General features: G+C 39.2%; 1 protein-coding gene across 20 annotated transcripts in view; it reads right to left on the bottom strand.

The window, feature by feature from the left end:
• ptprm (protein tyrosine phosphatase receptor type M) overlaps positions 1-23,195 on the bottom strand; it is a 541,643-nt gene that overhangs the window by 309,831 nt on the left and 208,617 nt on the right. For all 20 annotated transcript variants that reach the window (XM_062980499.1, XM_062980500.1, XM_062980503.1 and 17 more), the window contains exon 6: positions 7,652-7,826. In XM_062980499.1, coding sequence (XP_062836569.1) covers positions 7,652-7,826 — 175 coding nt within the window. The remainder of the gene's footprint in view (positions 1-7,651; positions 7,827-23,195) is intronic.

Here is a 23,195-nt window from a genome sequence, read left to right as displayed (position 1 = left end):
CGTTGCCCAGGGGACGCCCAGATGTTTGGTGTTTTACCATTCTTGTGGGAGACTTCTCTCATGTCCCCATAACAGTATTTCAGCAATATTATTTGGAAAGTCGGGCCTAAATCCCCACATAGAATAGAGTTCTTGGCAAATAGATGTTACTAATGTACAATTGTGAGGCAAGAAACCACTGTTGGAGAGAATGAGAAAAGGACAGACAAATCATACACACAATCCAGCACAGAAGAAGAAAATCAAACAAGTGTATCATTTTAAACAGTCACACTTAAAATTACAGTTTCAAAACTATTTTTGCTCTCATCTTTGCACATTATTTGCTATTATATAGATCTTTGGCATAAGGAGTGTTATTTGAAGTGCTAAATCTTCCATTTGACAACATGAAAAATAAGCCACAGTACAGATGGTTGCCCTGCCATGCCCTTACTTAAAAACCTAACAAAACTCCTTCTAGCCAGTCTGACACCTTGCTTTACCTGGTATGAACTCAGTAAGTACTTTGAACTCTGAAATTATCTCATATCTTCTCAGACAGATTCCTTTAAATCTAATCCATGAATCTAATCATGATTAAGAAAATTCACACATACACATACACATACACATACACAGACACACACACACACACACACACACACACACATATATATATATATATATATATATATATATATAGAGAGAGAGAGAGAGAGAGAGAGAGAGAGAGAGAGAGAGCGCTAGCTAATTTATTTCCCCCCAATACAGTTAATTGATTCTTATCTGCTGTTTTCCTGTTTTGGCATGGCAATAGCTGATCATTTTTATGGCACCTACTAGAAGACAGATGCTGGATTTGTTTGTTTATTCAGGGGGGTATAAGTTTGTTTTTTTTGTTTTTACAATAAATGTGTGATCTGACAAATTCAATTCCATGCCTTGAATTACATGATGTGACATTTCAAACCTGCTTCCTAACAAAAAAAGTAGCTGAAGATAGTGTGTGCATGGAACATTCAGAATGACAACCAACTAATTCTACTAACTCTCCTTTCAGAATCAATATTTGGATTAAATTGAAAACATTTATTTTAAAGATTATTTTAAATTGTCCAGTCAACATTTTGATTAGCTGTTATAAAAAAGAAATGCCATAAAACGCCATTTGACATACAGTTGTGTTGGCCCTACATAGATCATTTAAAGGCATATTTTTGAAGCTTAAGAATATTAATATGTACATTTATTTACACTTAATTCAAGATGGTGCCATTTGAGAGAGAAAACGCTAATGCTGCATTTATTTCAGCAACTCAAGTGAGAGTATAAAGATGAGGACGCATACATTTGTAAGTACATAGACAGATTTTGTAAGCCTGTGCAAATGGGGAGGAAGGGAATAAGAAATGTCCCCAGCTCAAGAAGAGAAAAAGCAAAATCTGTGCTACATCTGCATCTTTGTAAAGGGATAATGCATGACATTGAAGCTGGGATTCTTTGAAAATTTCACTCCTCTATGGCTTAAGAATATGTATGCCTCCTGATGTTATAAACATTTAAAATAACCTAACTTAGAGCATTTAATATAAGAGAGGCAAAAATATAAATTTGGCAGAATAAAAATGTGTTTGCGCTTGCTATAAACTATTTTCTACATATGAAAGGAAAGGGGGGTCTTTGAATCTATATAAATATAATGTATGTTAATTTGGAGTTTAGCAATTAAATATATATATAAAAGGAAAATGAACCTTTTCCCAATCCAGTTTTCATGTCTCAACTGATCTAAATTGATTTGTACTTCTATATTTCCAAGGTGGAAGGATTGTATGTCCATGTGAGACAATATGTTATGCTGATGGCAGTAGTGAAAACAGTAGGGTCTCCCATGAAAGACATGCTTTTGCTGAGGACCCAGACTAAATGAAAATGAAACTAATAGGTCAGAAGACACTCAACAAGGACTGGGAAACAAAAGAGAGCAACTATTAGTAATATTGCTAATGACATAAGAGCCCAAAAGATGTTAACATGCTCAGAGGTGTCTGAAATTGTATGACACCTATCATAGGAATTTGAGAAGCGTGAATCAGTGGAAGCTAGACATAGAACATATAAACATTACAATACTTAGGATGAGTAAGCTAATGGGATATTTGGGTCATAATTACACAGTACTTTACTCAGGAAATGAAAACGTGTGAAGAAGTGGAATGGCATTTATTGTGAGGAGAGATGCAGCAAAATCACTCAAATATATTGCAAAATATGGCAGAATCATTTCAATACAACTTCAGGAAAAATCTATTAATATAGGCTTAATCAAAGCTTATGGCCCAACTACTTATCCAGAAGAAGACACTGTATATTCTATGCTGGAGTACAGAAGAACATTGCTCACATACTGAAACATTACTTCTTTTTAATGCAAAGTATGTAAAGGAACATAATCAAAGCTTGTAGGAAAATCTGGCCAAGGATCAAGAAATAAAGCAGGAAACTGAATGAATTTTGAGAAGCCAAAACATTTTTTCAAACAACCCAAGAAGTGTATACATCAGGGATCCCCAAACTAAGGCCCGGGGGCCGGATGCGGCCCATCGAAGCTATTTATCTGGCCCCCACAACACCAGGGCAGAAGGGGGTTGGGCTAAATGACCCAAGGGGTCTCTTCTTCTCTTACAACCATCATCATCATCATCATCATCATCATCATTATTAACATTGAGGCTGGGTGGCCATCTGTCAGGGGTGCTTTACATGTGCTTTTGGTGCACAAAGGCAGAAGGGGGTTGGACTAAATGGCCCAAGGGATCTCTTCCAACACTTATTATTATTATTATTATTATTGTTATTATTATTATTAACATTGAGGCTGGGTGGCCATCTGTCGGGGTGCTTTGCTTGCATAACCTTTATGCTGGACATATCATACGTAAAGGAGGATTTTACAGTCAGAGAAAGAGGTGAAAAAACTAGAAGAAGGCACAGTAACAATTTAAGAAATGCAGATTACTATTAGAAGAAAATAGCAGATATTGAAAGAAAGCCCCAAAAAGTAGAACACAGAAAAAAGGACCATAGATAATTTAAAAATAGATAATGAAGACACTGAAATATTTCAAAATTTTTCAAACTTTTGTTTAGTCATTAAACAGAACAGAGACTATGGTAAAGAAATCAGAAGAAAATCCCAACTTAGAAGGACAGCTATGAGGGAACCAGATAAGAACCTGAAATGTCAAAATACAGAAGATTGTCCATACTATCATACTTCCAGTTTCTATGTATGGTTGTGAAACTGGGCAGTGAAAAAAGTTAATAAAAAAAATCAACTCATTTGAAATTATGTGCTGAAGAAGAAGAACGCTTCAGCTACTGTGGACTGCTAAAAACACACACAAATGGGTCCCAGAACAAATCAAGCCTGAACTCTTCCTAGAAGTTAAGATGACTGAATTGAGGATGTCATACTTTGCCCATACCATGTGAAGACATGGCTCACTAGTTAATACAATAATGCTAGGTAAGGTGGAAGGCAGCAGGAAAAGAGGTTGACCACATTTTAGATGAATAGACTCAATCAAGGAAATCATAGCCCTGAGTCTGGAATACTTGAGCAGGGCTGCAGATTATAGGGTGACTTAAAGCTCTCTCATTCAAGATGTTGTAATAAGTTGAAGTCAACTTGATGCCAATTAATAACCACCAATGTTTAAATATGGACTTATATCCATTTTATATCTACACCTACAAAAGTGTACAGTGTTGGATAACTGCAAAAACATTTTTGGAAAACTACAGAGCAAATTCAACTGTTAGCCCTCATTTGAATGGATGGATGTATTAAAACAGGGTTCCTCAAACTAAGGCCCACGAGCTGAACTTCAAGGTCATTTACTCAGCCCCACCCTAAACGTTATACTTAGGGTTACCCTAAGTCTGAAGCAACTTGGGACCTCATCACATAAAATGCTTAATCAGTATGCATCTCACATTTTTTTTTAAAAAAACAGAATGCATACAGGATCCTGACAGGATACATACATCCCCAGATTGTCAACTTGCTCAGAAAACTCTTTTGCTGCACTCATATGTGACTCTGGTTGTCATTATTTGTATGCACTTTTCATCAGTTACTTTCCTTTCTTGAGCCTTAAGGAGGAAACCAAAGCATCTTTCCAATTTGCTTTTAAACTAGAGTTCTTAATTTTACCCAAACTGGTTCTGTTATGTCAAAGGTACTAGACAATATACAGTCTTTCAAATGTTAGACTTTAACTTTAATCAGTCCAGCCTTTGAAGCCAATCATAGGACTTGTGATCCATCAACATCTGGAGGGTAAAGAAATAGCCATCATCTCTGGTTTAGATTAAGGCTTGTTTCCAAGCCAGACTGGTAAACCACTGTTTGATTCTGAGTTTTCTGAGTAAATCATTATTCAAAGTAAGCAGAGTTATCCTGAATTCAAACACAATTTCGTACTATTCGTATGTAAATAATTATTCTAAAATGCATAATAATTTAACCATTACTATCCATAATTTAACAACTGCTAATAAAAGCAGAAATAATCTGGGGTGGTGGGGGGGGGGGGCTCTATAAATTTTGATTTTTTAAACTCACTAATAACCTGATATATTTAAAATATGTATTTTACTGAAAATATGTAATTTTCTGTAAAACGTAATTAAATGTAAATCCTGTGTAATTGCCTACCATTAACAATGTAAATGATTTTAAAGAATCCATAATGTTGTTATTTAAATATAATGTGTTTCAAGGTCAGCACACTGTTTAAAATGGGCTTTTCAGGTTACAAGGAATGACCTGCATGAGGTCTCATAAAAGCTACAGCACAATCAACAGGGATTACCATAATTACTTCATCACACTACAAGTAGCTAATGGGATTACACCCTAAGGGTAAGCAATTATTCCTAGCACACAGTGTAAACGTGCTGAGAGAGGTGGATAAGAGCAAATATTACAATGCCATGATAAATAAGTTCAAACATGGCAGGGTCAAGGTCAACAGCAGTATGTTGCTACAACTTAAAAGAAACAAGTCTGCAGACGTTTTCTTTCAATCTCTCTTTAATAGGCCTATAATTCTGTTCTTACTTTCTTTTCTTCCTCGTTTCTAAAAAAATTGCTGTGATATGTGGGTTTTAGACAAAAACATCCTCTAGAATATTTATTTATTTACTTCATCCTTTGCTACTCTGCTGCTGAATACACATACCCAGTGTGGAATACATCCCACCATGCTAAAACAGTGGATGTGGCTCTTAATGAGACATACTACATTATCACAGGATGTCTATACCCCAAACCCCACAGAAATTTAGCTGGCATTGCACCACCTGACATCCGCCGGGAAGCAGCAGCCAACAATGAAAGGACCAAGGAATTGACATCTCCGGACCATACCCTGTTCAGATATCAGCCAGCACGGCAATGCCTTAAATCAATAAATAGGTTTCTAAGATCTACAGAGATAGTTGCAGGATCAACTCAGCAAGTGAGAATCCAAAAGTGGCAAGCTAAAACCCAGAACTTCAATCAGTGGCTGATACCAGGTGAGAGACTCCCTCCTGGGCACACAGAAGGCTGGGTGACTTGGAAGGCACAGAGCCAATCTTAAGAAATGGGTCTACAAAGTGGAGTCCATGACATGCAAGTGTGGAGAAGAGCAAACCACAGACCACCTACTACAGTGCAGGGTTGTTGTATGTCTTTCGGGTTGTGTGGCCATGTTCCAGAAGTATTCTCTCCTGACGTTTCGCCCACATCTATGTTTCGCCCACATCAGGAGAGAATACTTCTGGAACATGGCCACACACCTGAAAGACATACAACAACCCTGTGATCCCGGCCATGAAAGCCTTCAACAACACATACTACAGTGCAGCCTGAGCCCTGCCACATACACAATGGAGGACCTTCTTATAGGAACACCAGAGGCACTCCAAGTGGTCAGCTACTGGTCAAAGGACATTTAGTATAATGCCAAGTTTTTTTTAAACTTTGTATGTGTTTTCAAATACATTACAACTTGTCGCTTCGGACAAGATAAATAAATACACAGGTTTTAGTCACTTACAGCAGTAACTGAAAACATCATCAAAAATATGTATTAAAAATCAAGTGGGTTTAGCAGCCCTAACATGTTGCTTACTCTTTTTCTGAACTATTACATATTTTCCTTCTATCAGCATAGACATCACAGGAAAAAAAAATAGGCTACACGCTTCCCCTTGGCATTTTAAGCGTTTTCCACTTCTTGCATTTTCTGTTTGAACTATCATGCCAGGGAAAGATCTCCAGCTTTTGTTTGGCAAAAGTCTGTTGAAGTCTCTTTGCCTCATAAGTTTGTATGGCTGCCACTGTTGGCAGCTGACAATGTAAATTGAGCATACTGCTGGCCAAGGATTTAGGACTATGGCTGGTATTTTATCAATGGCAGTTCCTGATAGTTAAGAAATATCAATTGGAAGTTCAAAGAAGGTAGCAGTCATCAGTGGAAGGGGGAAAACAGCAAAAATAATCCCCCAAAGATTTGGACTTCTGAAAGACAGCCTTCTGAGACTTCCTATCTAGAGTTAGTTAGCTGTTCTCTGGAGATCTACTGCCGGCTGAAAAGTGTGTTTACTTGCTTCCAATATGCTCAGTTTGTGTATTTGTAAATAAAAATAAATACGAAAAGGGCACCATATGTCTCCAGTGCTGCCAAGCAAAGGGTACTAATCCCTGTAGTTCATCTCCCAGAATTTTTCATTCTTTGGAAGTGGGAGCACATAAAATTATGATTTCACTAGGGATATATGAGATGCAAATGTGTCTCCCATACTGCAATAACTTTATTTGATGAGCATCAAAAGACGAGTTATCTTGATCTTGAATGTGCAATACATTCATAAAAGAGATTAAGAAATTAACATTAATTTCTTTTAACAACTATATATGAATACTGTCTTCTAGACTGCATCCTACAAGCATAGAAAGATTTCTTTTTATATCCCAGAAAGTAGTATTAAATTATATTTTCTTGAAGACGTATTTATACAATGGAGTCCATTTCCTCAGGTCCATCTTGTTCTTTACACCTCAAGCAATGAACATTTTTCATTTCATAGAAAGGAACATTACAATATCTACATGTACAATACTCTATGACTATTTCAAAGCTTCAGGAGCTTTGAATCATGCTCAAATGTAATGAATTTGCATTAATAAATCCAGTGCAGATACTGCCTCAACAAAGGCAGGCAGGAATTTGAAGGATTGCAGTGGGCACACATAGTATGTGCTGCTCAACTGCAATGGAAATGGCTAAAAAAACCAAAGGGCTTCCCTTTGTGATTTATCATCACAATTCCTTCTCTAGATTGTATTACTCCAAATAAAACAGAGAAAAGAATTCCCAACTCACCCAACATCCTCAGACAAATCTTGGATTATGGAAAAGGTCAGAGAAGCAGCTGTTTATCACCAGTTCAGGATAAACAAGCAAAATTCTAAAGGTCATTTAGCCACTCCCAATTAAAACAGAAATGACAGAGAAGTATGCACCACTGTTTACTTTTCTCCAGTATTATAGGGCCTTTCTGTTTTCCTGGCTTATTATGTTGTGCAAACTGGGCCAAAGGTTTAGTAAAATACCTTTCACAATCAGTTCTGCATAATTTGACACTCCGACTCCTCCTTCTGTGCGAATCATACAGCGATAATTGCCTGCATCCCGTTTGGTAGCGTTCACCACACTGAAGGAAGCTACAAATCGCCGATCATTAAAAATTTTCATGTCCTTCAGAGGTGCATCTCGTACAAGCAGACCCTGATGAAAAACAAATGAAGAACTCAGTATTAATTTTTAAAAGAAAATACAGCTGAAAAGACGCTGCGTTTGTCAAACACTTTTCAATAGAATTTAAATTAAATCTGACATCTAAATTAGCACATATAATACTTATTTTCAGTTTGGATGAAACAATTAATTAACACACATCTAAAATATCCAGCACCTCTTTTAAGTCACTGCAGATCTCATATTAAACAAAGAAATGATGGAAGTGTGCTTTTATAATTTGTTCCCGCACTACAGAACAAATTAGCTTTATTAAAACAAAGAAACTGAATAGTTCTAAAACCTGTGCCACCACTTCCTTTTGACTTGGAAAACTGTTTTGTCCCAGCTTTTATCTTTGCATAAAAATGTGTGTAGATCTCTGTCTTAGAAAATGAAAAATGTGGCAATTACCAGACTGGCTTTGAAGAGACCAGATTAATACGTACGATTATCTACAGGTATTATAAAAAAGAACAGGAAGTGAAAGCACCTATACAAGGATGCCTGGGAGAAGTGCCCTCTTGCATGTACACCTAAGTGATTTATTAGGCCCAATACATGGCAAGAAAGGTCTTCCTCAGAGGTAATGTGCTTTTGGTCGAAGTGATAAATCTGTGCACATCTGAGATATCCCCCATTTTGTAGTCATATGTGTATATAGGATTTTCTCTATCAAGAGTGGCTTCCCATGCAATTAAAACAAAAAACCGTAAGCACCACCAAAAAAAAAGGTGTTTGGTAGAGCAACAAAATATATCATTGTACATTTAAAGTCTTGGTCAAATAAATGGATTTCCACTTTGACTCAGAAGCAAACCAAAGATAGAAAATAACTACATCTCAGAAAGATGAGCCTTTCACAGATCGTGTGCCACAACAGAAATGACCCTTATTTCTGAAAGTGGAAGGAGCCTGGGATGTTCATCTGAACATCTTGATATATCAATATTGGAGAAACGGTCCTCTCAGTAGCCTAGTCTCATGCCATTAAGAACATCATCAATTAAACCAGCATTGTACATTCTGCTCAAAATTGGGCAGGAAGCCATTTAAACACATCAATGCCCACAAGATATATTTCATACATCAGGCAACAATTAGCAATTGTTCTGCTATATTTTGCACCAGCTGTCATTTCTGAACAATTCTTCAGACTTAGTCCCTCATGCACTGGACAAATCTAGAAAAGATGCATTACAGTTGGTATCTACTATTCCTTCTTCATGTTGTCAGCGTGCATTGATTCTATAGAGTTGATGTATCCTGGGACAGTCTCTGTACAGTATATCTACATTTTTAAAAAGTAACTAACAACATTTACAATCTTCACCTTCACAAAACATATATACAACTGCATTTTAAAAAGTAATCATTTACTTTCTCAAATATTGGTAGAATGGTTGCTTAAAGTTACTTTTTAAAAACTGCTAGAATCCAATGATCTGATTCAGAAAGACATACTTTTGCTTTCCTTGTTTTTGTCTTGAGAATTAGTTTCCATTCAGAGTAGAGTCTCACTTATCCAACATTCGCTTATCCAATGTTCTGGATTATCCAATGCATTTTTGTAGTCAATGTTTTCAATACATCATGATATTTTGGTGCTAAATTTGTAAATACAGTAATTACTATGTAGCATTCCTGCCTATTGAACTATTTTTTCTGTAAATTTGTTGTATAATATGATGTTTTGGTGCTTAATTTATAAAATCATAACCTAATTGGATGTTTAATTGGCTTCTCCTTAATCTCTCCTTATTATCCAGCATATTTGCTTATCCAACGTTCTGCCGGCCCATTTATGTTGGATAAGTGAGACTCTACTGTAGCACAGAAGTTAGGATTTGAGTGCACATGTGGGCATACCTTATTTTCTCTAGGTTATCGCAATTGCTATATGCTTTTACAATATTCTCCCTGTCTTTAAACACAAATTAAGTTGCAAAAAAGTATTTATGAAATCGAACCAGGCTGACTTTATGAAGTGGAAAGAGCAAACCTTGCCCTTTGTACCAGAAAACAAAACATAGAACCTATTAAGGAAATACTGAACTCAGTCCGTTAATGATGGTATTCAGACATCAACATGTTGAAAGTAAACTTTACCGTGCTATTCATAGCTTTGGGAAAGCTCCAAATCATGTCAACATTAAACTGACTCTTGTACATAATTCATGAGGGAAAAGCCAAGGTTGTAGAGAGCATTATGCCAAAGTAATCCCATATTAAGAAGTAAATAACAAAATATTCTTTAATAAGTACAGCATTAATGAAAACCTTCAACTTTTACCGGTGTTCTTATTGCATAGCCTATTTAGAACATTGTTGAAGTTAACAGCCATGGAATGGAAGGCACAGGGCTTTGTCGCTTGCTGTCAATAAACCTCAAGGACACATTTTAAAATGGGTCTCACCTAACCTGGACAGAGTTGGACAGAAGGGGTGGTGGTCAATTCCATCTTGCAGGGCTGTTGTAAACCCTGATTATTTAATACAAGGATTGATTTCTAAACGGCATACATCTCTAACACCCCCCTTTGTGTCACTAACAGAAATAAAGCACTACAGCAAGATGTTTTCAGTTGAGTTTCTTCAATTGATTATAATAAATGTTCTGCATGTGCGAGAGTATGTTCAGGTGTTTCTGTTTTATTGGCCATTCTAGTAAAATATATACTCTTAAATATATAACTGCATCCTTTTGGGATCCAAGCCATTCCCCTTACTTGAATATGCTTTTAAAAACATATTTATTTTTATTTATAGCCCCCCTTTCTCCACATGGGGACTCAAAAGCAGCTAACAACCATCCATCCATCTATGTTATATCCCCATGCAAATACATAAGCAAGTTAGTGTGATACACTGGTTTGGATGTTGAACTAAGGCTGGATTTACACTGCTCTATAATCTAGTTTCAGGATGCAGATTAACTACATTGACCTGGATTATATGAATTTATACTGCCATATAATCCAATTCAATGTAGTTAATCTGCATTCTGAAACTGTATTATATGGCAGCATAGATTCAGCCGAAGTCTCAAGAAGAGCAGGATTCTGATCTCTGCTTGACTATTAAAACCTACTGGGTCATCTTGGGCACGCTGAAATCACTTGGCCTGAGAGGTCGGCAATGATAAACCTTTCAACAAATTTTGCCAAGAAAACCCCATGATGTGGTTGCCTTGAAGTCATCAAGTTGAAAACAACTTAAAGGCAAAAAAACAAATCAAAATATCCATATCCTCTTCCTCTCTTTCTCTGCTGCTCTCTTTGTATTTCTCTCTTGCTAAGCATTCATTCTTTTCCCTAGGATATTGAAGAATGAGCAACACAGGACTCTCCCCTTTATGGATTTCAGTGTTTGGTACATTCAAAAGCAAAGACCACCAGCACCAATTTCTCTGGACTGGCCACACTGACCAAATGCCCAATTATCAAAGTCACATTACTCTCAGCTCAAGAAAGGAAAACTGAATGTTGGTGGAGAGCCAGAGAAATTTAAAGCAAACCTTTTAAAAAGGGGCATAAACACAGAGAACTGAGAAGCCCTGGCACTTGAGAGTTCTAACTGGAGGTCAGCTGTTACCAACAATACTGTGGATTTTGAGGAGGCATGAACAGAGGGCAAAAGGGAGAAATGTGCCAAGAGGAAGGTGCACCAAGCAAACACTTGGTAGAACCGCCTTCCATCTGGAAATCTATGTCCTCACTGCAAAAGACCATGCAGATCCAGAAAAGGCCTCTACAGACACTTACAGACCCACCACTAAGATTCTACCCCTGGAAGACAATCATACTCAGCCACAACTGACGGCCTATGATGATATTCAAAAGAACTCCTTACCAGTTAGACTTATAAATGTAGAGGAGGCAAAAGCTGGGATTACTGCCAGAATATCTGCTCCCACTGAAAGATGGGAATTATTGTTTCAAAGATTCCTTCAATTTATTGAGCTTCAAAAAACCCTAATATAGATTTGGAAAATATGGATGATATGCATTCCCAACCTCCTTTTTAGCAGTTCCATATTACTTCAGTGACACGCTCAATGCTCCAACCCAAACATATTTTAGATCTTAAAAAAAAGATCTAGATAGTTACCTGAATGTTTTTCAAGCCACTGCAAAGACAAACCAAAATGTGAGATTTACTCCATCCATGAAACCTATAACTGCCCCGTCCAGGAAAAAAGTAAATAATGGAAGGAAAACAAACCCAGAAGTGAGTAGAAGGTTGTTTTATGTTTATTTTCATATTGGTGCAGCAGGTGATGGGTTTATAGTTTCCAAACTTCCCAACAGTATTGGGATTCCAAATCTTGTTGAGAACGTTCAAAGTCTTAACTATTAAATTGATACTGGTTCTTCCAAGCACAGTCTTTTTAGAGAATTATGATTGCTTTGTAAAAAGAGGAAAAAAGAGATGACTGTCTAATGGTGAGGTCACTACAAGCTGGGCCAGTCTGAAGATATTGTTGGCTTGTCTTGTAAAGAGCTTGAAGCAAATGGGCCCTTGGTTTGTCATTCAAGGCAATATTTGCACCCTTCAGATGACCCCCCCCCTCTCTCTATATATATATATTGGGGGAAGGGGTTAAGTCTGCACTGCTCTGCAAGAATGAGAAAGATTAGGTCAGTCAAATGCATCTTTCAAGAAATGATAAACATCACGGCTGTGCAAATCTTCATTTGTAACTTGTTAGTCAGATCTAGTTCATTCGATTCATACATACAAAGCAATATTTAGAAACGTGAGAGGCAGCCATGCAAAAAACCTTAAGATTCAAAAACCTTGTAAATGGTTCCAGGTCTCCATTGTGGGCACCACTTCTCACCCAAGAGGGTTGGGTTTGGTTCCCCCAAAGGGCTTTGAGGAGCATGGTGAGGCCAGAGTGGAGGGAGAAGCCCTGCTCTTTCCCCAAAGGGGACAGTGGGGGGGGGGGGAGGAGGGGGGATGGCTGACTGGATGGCCTGGCAAGGAAGAAGCCCCTCCAGCACATGGGTGGCCCAGAGAGAGAGGCAGGCACCGCACTCACACTGAGGCTTTAACGCAGGAAGCGAGCAGAATTCTGGGAAATATAGTTTGAATTCTCTGACACTGCTGACATGGAGGCAATGCAGCAGGTGCGTTTTAAAAGTAACTTCTCCAGCATGGAGATGGAAAACCTAAGGGTTTTTACATGGGAAGCAAGCAGAATACTGGGAAATGTAGTTTGGAATGGGGCCTCTTGAATTCTCTGCCAAATAGGTCCTCGCCTTCCCAAACTTTATTTCCCAGAATTCTGTTTACCGCCTTTTGCCGCCTCCTCTTCCTCCTCCCTGAAAGTTTTGGTGGGGTAAAACCCGACTTCATTCTCTAAAAGAATTTCGAGGTAAAAGGGGATTGTTGGGAGTCGAATCAACCCTGTGAGGTAGGCAAAGTTGAGAAGCAGTAACTCCAAAGTTTACCTAAAAGGTTTCCTAATATTGTTGTTGTTGTTGTTGTTGTTGCTATTATTTCAAAGGCTGGATGGGCAACTGTTGGGGGTGGCTTCACTGTGTTTTTTTTTTCTTGTAGCAAGTTTCATCCCAATAGATCTAAAAATGAGGAAGAAAGGAGCCCCGGAAGCTCTCCCCCTTACGCAATTACTTAACAAAAAGTAATGAAGAATTAGTTGTATCATTATAGTTATGATACAAACCCCTAACGATATTTTAGAAACACTTTAGAAATGATTCTCCCTGCCCCCCTAATTTAGTAATGAGCATTGAAACATTTTTTCATCGATTGCACAGATCTAATAAACATACTATATCTTCCTTTCCATTATATACTATAATATAAATATATATCTTCTAGCCATCGAAATTTTCAAAATTGGGAATACAATAATCAAATTGCTCCATGATTTCATTTTTATTATGCCTTCCCAGAATTTTTTGCAGAAACAAAACAATTCTGCTCCTTAGAGATGAGAATTATGTACTATGATTATGTTCTGCTTATTACATGTGCATATATTAGTACTTCTACTAACCAGTGAGGCAACCTTTGCACAGTGTTATTTCTAAAACATATTATTGTCCTGACTGGAATAATTATATTCCAAAATGCAATATCAATGGCATATAACTTTGGTTTGCTCAGAAGCATGCAAAGGAAGTCTTTTTAATTAGTTGTACTCTGCATCTCAAAAATTGGTGTATTTGACCCCAATTCTCTAAACAAGCAAATAACAGGTGGGGAAATAAAATTGTAAATACACAAAGTAGCATTTGCATCTTATTTTGCATGACTAAGGACCGGACCGTAGCATGAACAAATGTGCTAGTGCTACAAAAATGTGTTGGATAATCCAGAACGTTGGATAAGCGAGTGTTAGATAAGTGAGACTCTACTGTAGTAACAAAACACACATCTATTTTAGTCAGCTCTCCTATAATCTTTGGTAGCACTAAAGTTGCCCAAATGAATTATTCTAGAGTTTCCACTAACTGTGATTCATTCTTAAAATCTTTAGCACTTGTCTTTCTTTAGTTTCTGGTTTTGTTTTTTTGTTTTTGTTTTAATAGGCAGGCTGCTTGTGTTAAACCTATTTTGCATTCCTTCTGTTAATCTGCATAACTGTAGCTTGCAGCTGTCCTCATTGTGGATTATTAGATCATAAATTACAGCAAATTAAGTACCTTTAGAAATATTCCTATTGTAGTGGATCCCAGTAACTGATTTATTACATTTTTTTCTCGGCCACTTATCCAATTAGTATAAGAGTGCAATTCAAAGCTATAAAACCCAATGGTTGCTTTTCCACTGACTTAAATTGGATGGATGTTGATTGCACCCTCCATTAGCAGCAATTTTTGAGTGTTAAGTCTAGGCTGAATCTGTGACAAGCATTTTCCTAAAAATGTTAGTAAGTTAAGATAATTGCATTTTTATTTCTCATAGTTTGAAGATATTATTATAAACTAAGTATTGTGTTAATTTTTAAAATACCTTTCTACACAGATGTTCTCATTTTTTGATACCTCACTATTCAATTATCCACTCTTTCCACCATTCTAAATTATTATTTAGTGTCCTATATTTCACACATTGTTTGCTCTTTCAGCCATGCACTGAATTAATGGGTGATGTTAATGTATAATTTAAAAGGACTGAAAGAGTGGTTCAGTGGTTGCAACTACTACAGTACTGTACTGTACTAGCCATCATCATCCATAGATAATTGCCGAGTATGATTTTCTTCCAATCATATTGTACCGTACTTAGTGTACTGTACTGTGCTTAGATGTTGCTTTGCACAATGCTTTTTGTGGCCAAACTTTTTTTTCCTGGCTCAGCACCATCTTTCGTTGTGTGTCTGTGTACTGTAAAGGAGAGTGAACCTTGCAATTGTCTCCTTTTTCCCCTCTTCCCTCAGTGCTGGGGAGTAATCTTGGAAAGGTATCTGGCCATATCTGGCAGTTCTTGGGAAAGTCTGGGGCAGTGATTGTCAACCTGTGGATCCCTAGAAGTTTTGGCTTTCAACTCCCAGAAATCCTAACAGCTGGAAAACTGGCTGGGATTTCTGGGAGTTGTAGGCCAAAACACTTGGGGACCAACAGGTTGAGTATCACTGGTCTAGAGGCAGTTTTAAAGGAGAAAGTGGAGTCTCTTGGCTCATTCTGCTGTTAAGTATGTAGAAAAGAACAAAAAGAAAAGCAAGATAAGGGACAAAGCAAGGTGCAGAGTAGGCAATCTTCTCTGTAACACTGGAAGATGGGGAGTGATTGAAGTAAAAGCAAGGCTGGATTGTGGGAGGAGTACCCCCCTGCCATTGCCAACTTCTCCACCTAATGTAACTAGAGGACCTAAAGATGGTAGTGCCTGAGCTGGTAAGTTCAAGGTTGGACTTTGTGATGTTCTTTACCTCTGTGCCAAATTCAGAAACTCCAATTAGTTCAAAACACAGCAGCCAGACTAATTACGGGAACATTCAGGAGTGGCATATTCCACCTATATCAAAGTCACTCCATTTGTTGCCAATTGGTTTCCAGGCAAAGTACGAAGTGTTAGTTTTCACCTTTTAAGTCCTACGTGGTTTGGATTCAGGTTACCAACAGGATCACCTTCTCCTGTACAATCTGACCCACACACATAGGTCTTCTGGGGAGCATTCACTCTAGCCAGCCAGAACCCGACCAGCAGCCATTTCCCAGATGGCCTTTTCATTGGTCACCCCAAGACTATGGAATGACCTGCCAGAAGAGCACCAACAGATAAATCAGCTGTCAGCATTTAAGACATAAACTAACACCTATCTCTTCTAGCAGGCTTAACAGACAATTTTATTTTGTGAAATTTAGCCTGCATTTTATTGGTAAAGTTTAAGCTGCATTTTACCTGTGTATATTAGTTGTATGTATTTGAATAGTGTTTTGTTCTACTTTGCTGTTTTAATTATATTGTACCCTGCCTTAAGCCACAAGGAGAGATGGATAATAAATACATAGTAATTGTTGTTGATATATTCTATTTTTCACCTTGTTTAACCACATACCTTAAGATTAAAATTATACCACAATATTTGTACACTTTATTTATTAGGAATACATTTATTTAAAGTTTTTTTGGATCACAACGCAAATTCATTGTTGCCTTAATCAAGACAATGGGAAATTAGTGCAACGGTGCACATCCTTCTAAGCACATGTTCCAGAGTGGTGGTAATAATTATAACAACAATAATCTAAAATGTGATAGCCTGTCACTGTAGCACGATAAGGTATGCATGTGTCTGGATTTTGCTCTTTCTTTTTGCTATTTGATAGATAATGAATCTATATGTTCTGGAAGTAAAAGTCTGTCTCTATATATGCCAAACTAATTAATAATCATGTTTAATGATTACTAAAATTTACATTCTAATATTTAATGGGTGCTCAGAATTACAATGGGCAAAAAGATTCCTATTCATGAGCTAAATTATGGATCATCATCTTATAAACTATGATGCACCTCTAGGTTTCATGAAGGATTACAACATCAAGCTATTCCTTTTATCATAAAACACAGTATATTTTGTTAACTATGTTGATATCAATCAATATATCAGTGCTAACAAAAATATTTTGCTTTAACATCTGCTTTGTAAAATGTGCTTCAAACAAATCTGTTTAGCTACTCCACAAATAAGGAGATATGTTGGATGACTTCCTGAATTTTGTTTCTAACAGCCATTTAACTGTGTGGTAGGAATCCCCCCTACAAACAACACACACACACACTTTAAGAAAATGATGTGAAAATGAAACCTTAAAGCTCTGCAGCGAAGAAAATAATGGGGAAGGGTGACAGTGGAATGCTTTTTCATAAAAGACTTAGTTCATTATGATACAGAGGGGAAGAATTTCAAATATATAACAGCAAAGTTGAAACATTGACTCCCTTGAGTCTCTAACAACCTTGTTTTGACTAAAAGAATCTGGCCTAAGAAGATTAAAAGAATGAAAGGCAATTGCACATTTTCACCATTTCTGTGGTTCTTGACATGGTAGCTTTGCTCTGGAAAAGTTTTATAAAAGCATTAAAAAGACCCAGTTTAACTGAAAGGAGATCACTGCATTTCTACCAAAGCAAAGAAAGTAGCAATATACATAGATATATAACTTCTAATAAAAACTGGTGGAGGCCCAGGTGAACTCCTGATAATCAGTTGTTCATGTGTGAGATTCCAAAAACTATTTATTCTTAAGGATGATTATGGGATAGTTAAGCAACCCTTTCCACAATTGCTTCTGTTGGAACAGTTTACTCAACACCAAATAAAACACACTGTACTTGAAAATATGCACAGCCTCCACTGTGCAAATTTCCATTATTTGTGTGAAGTATGAAAACTGTGGTCTTTTTTATTAGATTTGATATGGAGTTTGAATGACACAGGAAGGAGGACAGGCCAATGGAAAGAGGGGGATTTTTTTCTTTCAAGGTAAATAGCAATTCTGATACCGAGAGAGAGCTAAGGTGTCAGACTGGAAACTGGAGATGACTGATGTAGCTTTAACAGTCATGTAGAAGAGAAAATTATAGCAAGTGTTGCTGGCTTTTCAGTAACATGATAAGCAACACCTGCTGAAATCTTTCCTTCTACACAATCATTAAGCCTTCTCCAGATTTCAGTTTGGCATCCCTATACATAGCTAGAGTGCGCATAAATAATAAGAACAATAGGTTCCCCATTTTATACCTATAACAAAAAAGATTTAAATTTATTCATCTAAAAATGTAGTTTCAACAATAAAGGGTAGTTGTTACAATCTGAATATGCAAACTATACTTAATTGACATCTACTCAAGAAATACATCACAGTGAAGACTACAGGATTGGCTCTTTAGGTCAAATTGCTCTGAAAAGTCATTTGACCTTCAGACTAAGAATATACTGAAAGTAACTATAAATAAATACAAGTCTCAATCAAACAGTCTAGTTCAGTCTTTTGGTGGCAGGAAGTGAGAGAGAGCTTGGATTGGCGTACACCTTGGCACCCCTTCATTTTGGGGTGAAGGGGGACTTTTGGGTTTACCTCTGTAGGTTCTATGGCTTAGGGGGTTCCCCAAAATATCTCCTTTAAGGCTTACCTTGGGGGGTTTGCCTGTCTCCTATGGGGGCTTTATGGCTCGGGGGGGGGGGGGTGGAGGTTCTCCACCGGCTGGGATAGCAAGCCATCAATATGGCCGGCTGGGATAGCAAGCCATCAATATGGAGAGCCCCCGGGGTAAGGTATTTTCGCCCAGTGGTTGGCTTGGCAGGTAGTCTGAGAATGATACCTGTCCTCAAACCATTACCCATGTCACAGTCCTCTCCCTACAAATAGTTACTTTGCTCATATACCAGTCTGTCTGGAGGTGCATGTAAGGATTACAAGTCTCAATCAAGCAAAGTCTAGGTCACCAATCAGTTAAAACAGAAAAGAATGCAGTTAAATGTTCTTTGGAGACCTGTTCAGAGATGCATTTACTTAAATGGGATTTTCATAAGGTCATGTGAAGGATCTGAAAGCTTAAATTTCAGTAGAATTCCTCTGAAGAAAATTTGACTATGCTGGCTTACAAGTAATTATTACAGCATAACTTGTTTTTAGACTGTGGTATTTGATATACTTAAAAGACACTCTGGCATATCTTATACTGAAAACAGTTTGCCTACATATATTGCGCTGATCACATAAGACGTTATATAGGAGACCTCGGTGAAGATCAACTGTGGAGGAAGATCTAATTACTATTTTCATGCACTATTCCTGTGATAGCTGAGCCTATTGTAATTTGTCATATTTTATCTGCCACATTCAATTTTAATATGTATCAGTCAACAGTAAAGGCAGCCAGCTTGTGACAAGCTTATTATGTTTCATTAAGCATCACTAAAGATCATAATGTTGCCAGATTTGAAAATTGAGATGGTTCTTGTACCTGCAATGATATGCAAAATATAGAATTTTATAAAATGTTCCTTTTCATTCAAGTGTGAATCAAGCAATACCTATTGAAATTCCATCTTCTTCACAACCATTAAAAAGACAGGAGCTCACTCCAGCCCTCTGGCAACATAGTTGTCAAGGACAGAACGCCACAAGATTCAAAGTAACAGAGTTTATTAGATTACAGAACTCAAAAATGCCCGTAAAACACAAGGGCCAGGCAGTTTTTGCCTTTAGGAGCAAAAAGGGGCAAAAGTAAATGTTCAAAAGATAAACCGGATTAAACCGGAGTTTAATCCGGGTAAAAACAAACTGCTTGCTTCAGCCTGGGTATAAACGAAACGAAAGCCAAGGAACAAAAGATACAAAGAATGCAACTAATTGGCAGCAGATTCCTCTCTGCTGCCAACACTGTGCTTAGAGTAACTTGCGTCGCTCCCCCACACACACAGCAGACAGGATCTCCAACACGAGTAAATCAGCCAAGGATTGTAGCAGTTGAGTAGACCAGTTCCGTTCCGTAGATCAAAGCCAGAAGCAGACGTTTGTAGTTTTTCCAAGTCCAAGAAGGGGGGAAGACAAGCCGTGGTCAGTTCAGTCCGAGTTCTCAAAGCAGGAGATGGCGTCCGTCAAGAAGACGACGGAAGGTCAAGCTAATAAGAGTAAGCACAGGTTTGCACAAACAAATGCCCACACAATCCCTCCCGCCGTCTGACCCTGGATTCCAATCAACTTACGTCACAGCACAGGAAAGCACACAAGTCTTCAGGGAAGCGTCCCACACACACACGGATCCCAAGCGTTTGCCCAGATTACCTTGCCCAACGCAATTTGCAATTGCTCTCAAGCCCCATTTTATGCCAGTTACAAATCTTCATCACTGTCAGCTGTCCTCCTTAACCCGGGCGTTTCCTCATCACTTTCCTCGTCAGAGCTGGAACACCTCTGACTACGCCCAACAGCATCTCCAGCTGTGGATCCCGTCCCATCCCTCCAGCTAAACCATGGGTCTAATCCTGAAGGTCCCCATTCATCTTCTGTCCCATCATGGCCAGTGGCACCCACTTCCTCCCTTACCCGAGTCCAATCCATCTCATCCTCCTCTGAGCTAACCAGCCCCTCCTCCATTCTCTCCGTAAACCCTTCGAAAGACTCCTCGTCAGATGGTGCTGCAAATATGTCTCGCAGTCTTTTTCTCTCTCGCTCCTCGAGAGTATCTGACTCTCGAGGAGTCTTACGCCCACGTCTGTCAGTAACAGAGCCATGAGGCTCAATCATAACACTATCCCCTCTCACAAAGGCCTCCTCCCCCGATGGCGGAGAAGTGGCAGTGATACCCTCCGCTATAGCACCACGACGACTAGAGGTATCAAGTTTCAACAGCGAACGATGAAAGACTGGATGGACCTTTAAACTAGACGGTAAACGCAAACGAAACGCAACAGAAGAAATCTTTTTAACGATAGGAAAGGGACCCAAATACCGAGGCGCAAACTTTCCCCCAGCCTGTTTAATATGTTTGGAAGATAACCACACCAAATCCCCTTCTTCCAACTCCTCCCCTGCCTGCCTGTGGCGGTCAGCCTGAGTCTTTTGCGTTGCCTTAGCTTCCAACAGTAAGCGACGGGCAACATCATGCAATGCAGCCATTTCCGAAGAGCGGTACACAGGGTCCGAAGAGACCACATTGGTCGACGGCGCCACACCTCCCCGTGGGTGAAAACCATAAGTTAGCTCAAATGGCGTATGCTGACTAGACGTGTGCACCGCATTGTTGTAAGCAAATTCCGCCACCGGTAACCACTTTACCCAAGCCGTGGGTTGATCTAAACAAAAACAACGCAGATACTGCTCTAAGAGCCCATTAACCCGTTCCGACTGTCCATCCGTTTGCGGATGGAAAGCTGAAGACACGTTTAACTTAGTCCCCAAACACTCATGGAAGTGTTTCCAAAAGCGTGACACAAATTGCGGAGCCCTATCTGAAATAATCACCTCGGGTGCTCCGTGCAAACGATAGATGTGCTTTGTAAATAGTAAGGCCAACGTAGGGGCCGCCGGAATGGTTGAACAAGGAATAAAATGAGCCAGTTTACTAAATAAATCCACCACCACCCAAATACAAGTATAACCCCCAGACTTAGGCAAATCTGAAATAAAATCCATGGAAATGATTTGCCATGGCCTCTCCGGAACAGGTAAAGACGATAACAACCCTCTAGGGCGCCCAACAGGCGTCTTACTCTGCTGACAAACGGCGCAGCTGTCACAAAAGCGCAGAATGTCTTGCCGCATCTTTGGCCACCAGTAGCTCCTGGTGATAAGCTGTACGGTCTTGAACCTGCCAAAGTGCCCAGCCATGGGTTCGTCATGGTGGGCTCTAATCACCTCCAACCTGAGGGTCCCCACTGGTACGTAAACCTGCCCCCTACGCACCAATACCCCGTCTTGATCCTGGAGATGCGGCAGTATGGTACGGTTACCTGCAGAGAGCAGCATCAGTTGCTCCTGAGTCCACACATCATCCTTCTGAGCCTCAAGGATCTGGTCATGTAACCCAAGCTCATTATCTACAACACACAGAGAGGCAGTAGGCAAGATGGTCTGACATACTACCTGCTCATTGGTCTTAAATTCCGGCTTGCGGGATAAAGCATCGGCCCGCAAGTTTGCCTTCCCCTCCACGAACTGCACCTTGAAGTTAAACCTGGAGAAAAACAAAGCCCAGCGGATTTGACGCTGGTTTAACTTCTTTGCTGTTTGCAAGTGCTCTAAGTTCTTGTGATCAGATCTGACCACGATCTGGTGCCGTGCCCCTTCAAGCCAGTGCCGCCACACCTCAAACGCCACCTTAATCGCCAACAACTCCTTCTCCCATATGGTATAGTTCTGCTCGAAGGGTGTTAGTTGCCGCGAGTAAAATCCACAGGGACGCAAGGTCCCTGAGGAATCCTTCTGAGACAATACAGCCCCCAACGCGTAGCTAGAAGCGTCCGCTTCTACCACGAACGGTCTGTCAACATCAGGATGGGTTAGTATGTTGTCCGATTGAAAACTAGACTTTAGTTGTAGAAACGCCTCGTGAGCTTCCCGCCCCCACACAAATGGCTGTTTCTTGCGCAGAAGCTGCGTCAAAGGTACCGTGAGCTTTGCAAAATTCGGAATAAACTCCCGGTAGTAATTAGCGAAACCCAAGAACCTTTGTACATCCTTCTTAGTCTTCAGCTCCTGCCATGAGTTGACGGCGTCAACCTTATGTGGGTCCATTTTAAGTTCCCTACCTGACACTACATGACCTAGGAACTCCACTTCAGGCACATGAAAGACGCACTTGGAAGCCTTGGCGAAAAGCCCATTAGCCCGCAGTCGGTGCAGAACCTGCTTGACATGTTGACGATGTTCTTTCTCGTCCTTAGAAAAAATCAAGATATCATCCAAATAAATCACTAAAAATTGGTCAATTAGGTCCCTGAACACATCGTTCATGAACCTCTGGAATACCGCAGGAGCATTACAAAGCCCAAAAGGCATGACTCGGAACTCGTGGCATCCGAAACACGTGTTAAATGCCGTCTTCCATTCATCCCCTTCCCGTATACGGATTAAGTTATAGGCCCCCCGCAGGTCAAGCTTGGTAAAGACCTTAGCCCCTTGCACCCTTGATAACAGTTCCGAGATTAAAGGGAGCGGGTACCTATCCCGAATGGTGTATTTGTTTAGGATCCGATAGTCGCAGACCAACCTAAGTTCCCCAGTCTTTTTGGCTACAAAGAATACCGGTGCCGCAGTTGGAGAACTAGATGGGCGAATAAACCCCTTGGCTAAATTTTCATCTAGAAACTCCCGCAAAGCTTGCCTTTCCGGTACAGTCAAGGCATACAGCCTCCCTGCTGGCAGTTTCGCACCT

The sequence above is a fragment of the Anolis carolinensis genome, chromosome 4 (assembly GCF_035594765.1).
Source record: "Anolis carolinensis isolate JA03-04 chromosome 4, rAnoCar3.1.pri, whole genome shotgun sequence".
Taxonomy (NCBI): domain Eukaryota; kingdom Metazoa; phylum Chordata; class Lepidosauria; order Squamata; family Dactyloidae; genus Anolis; species Anolis carolinensis.
Note: the sequence above shows the minus strand (reverse complement) of the source record. Positions and strands in the feature narration are given on the sequence as shown.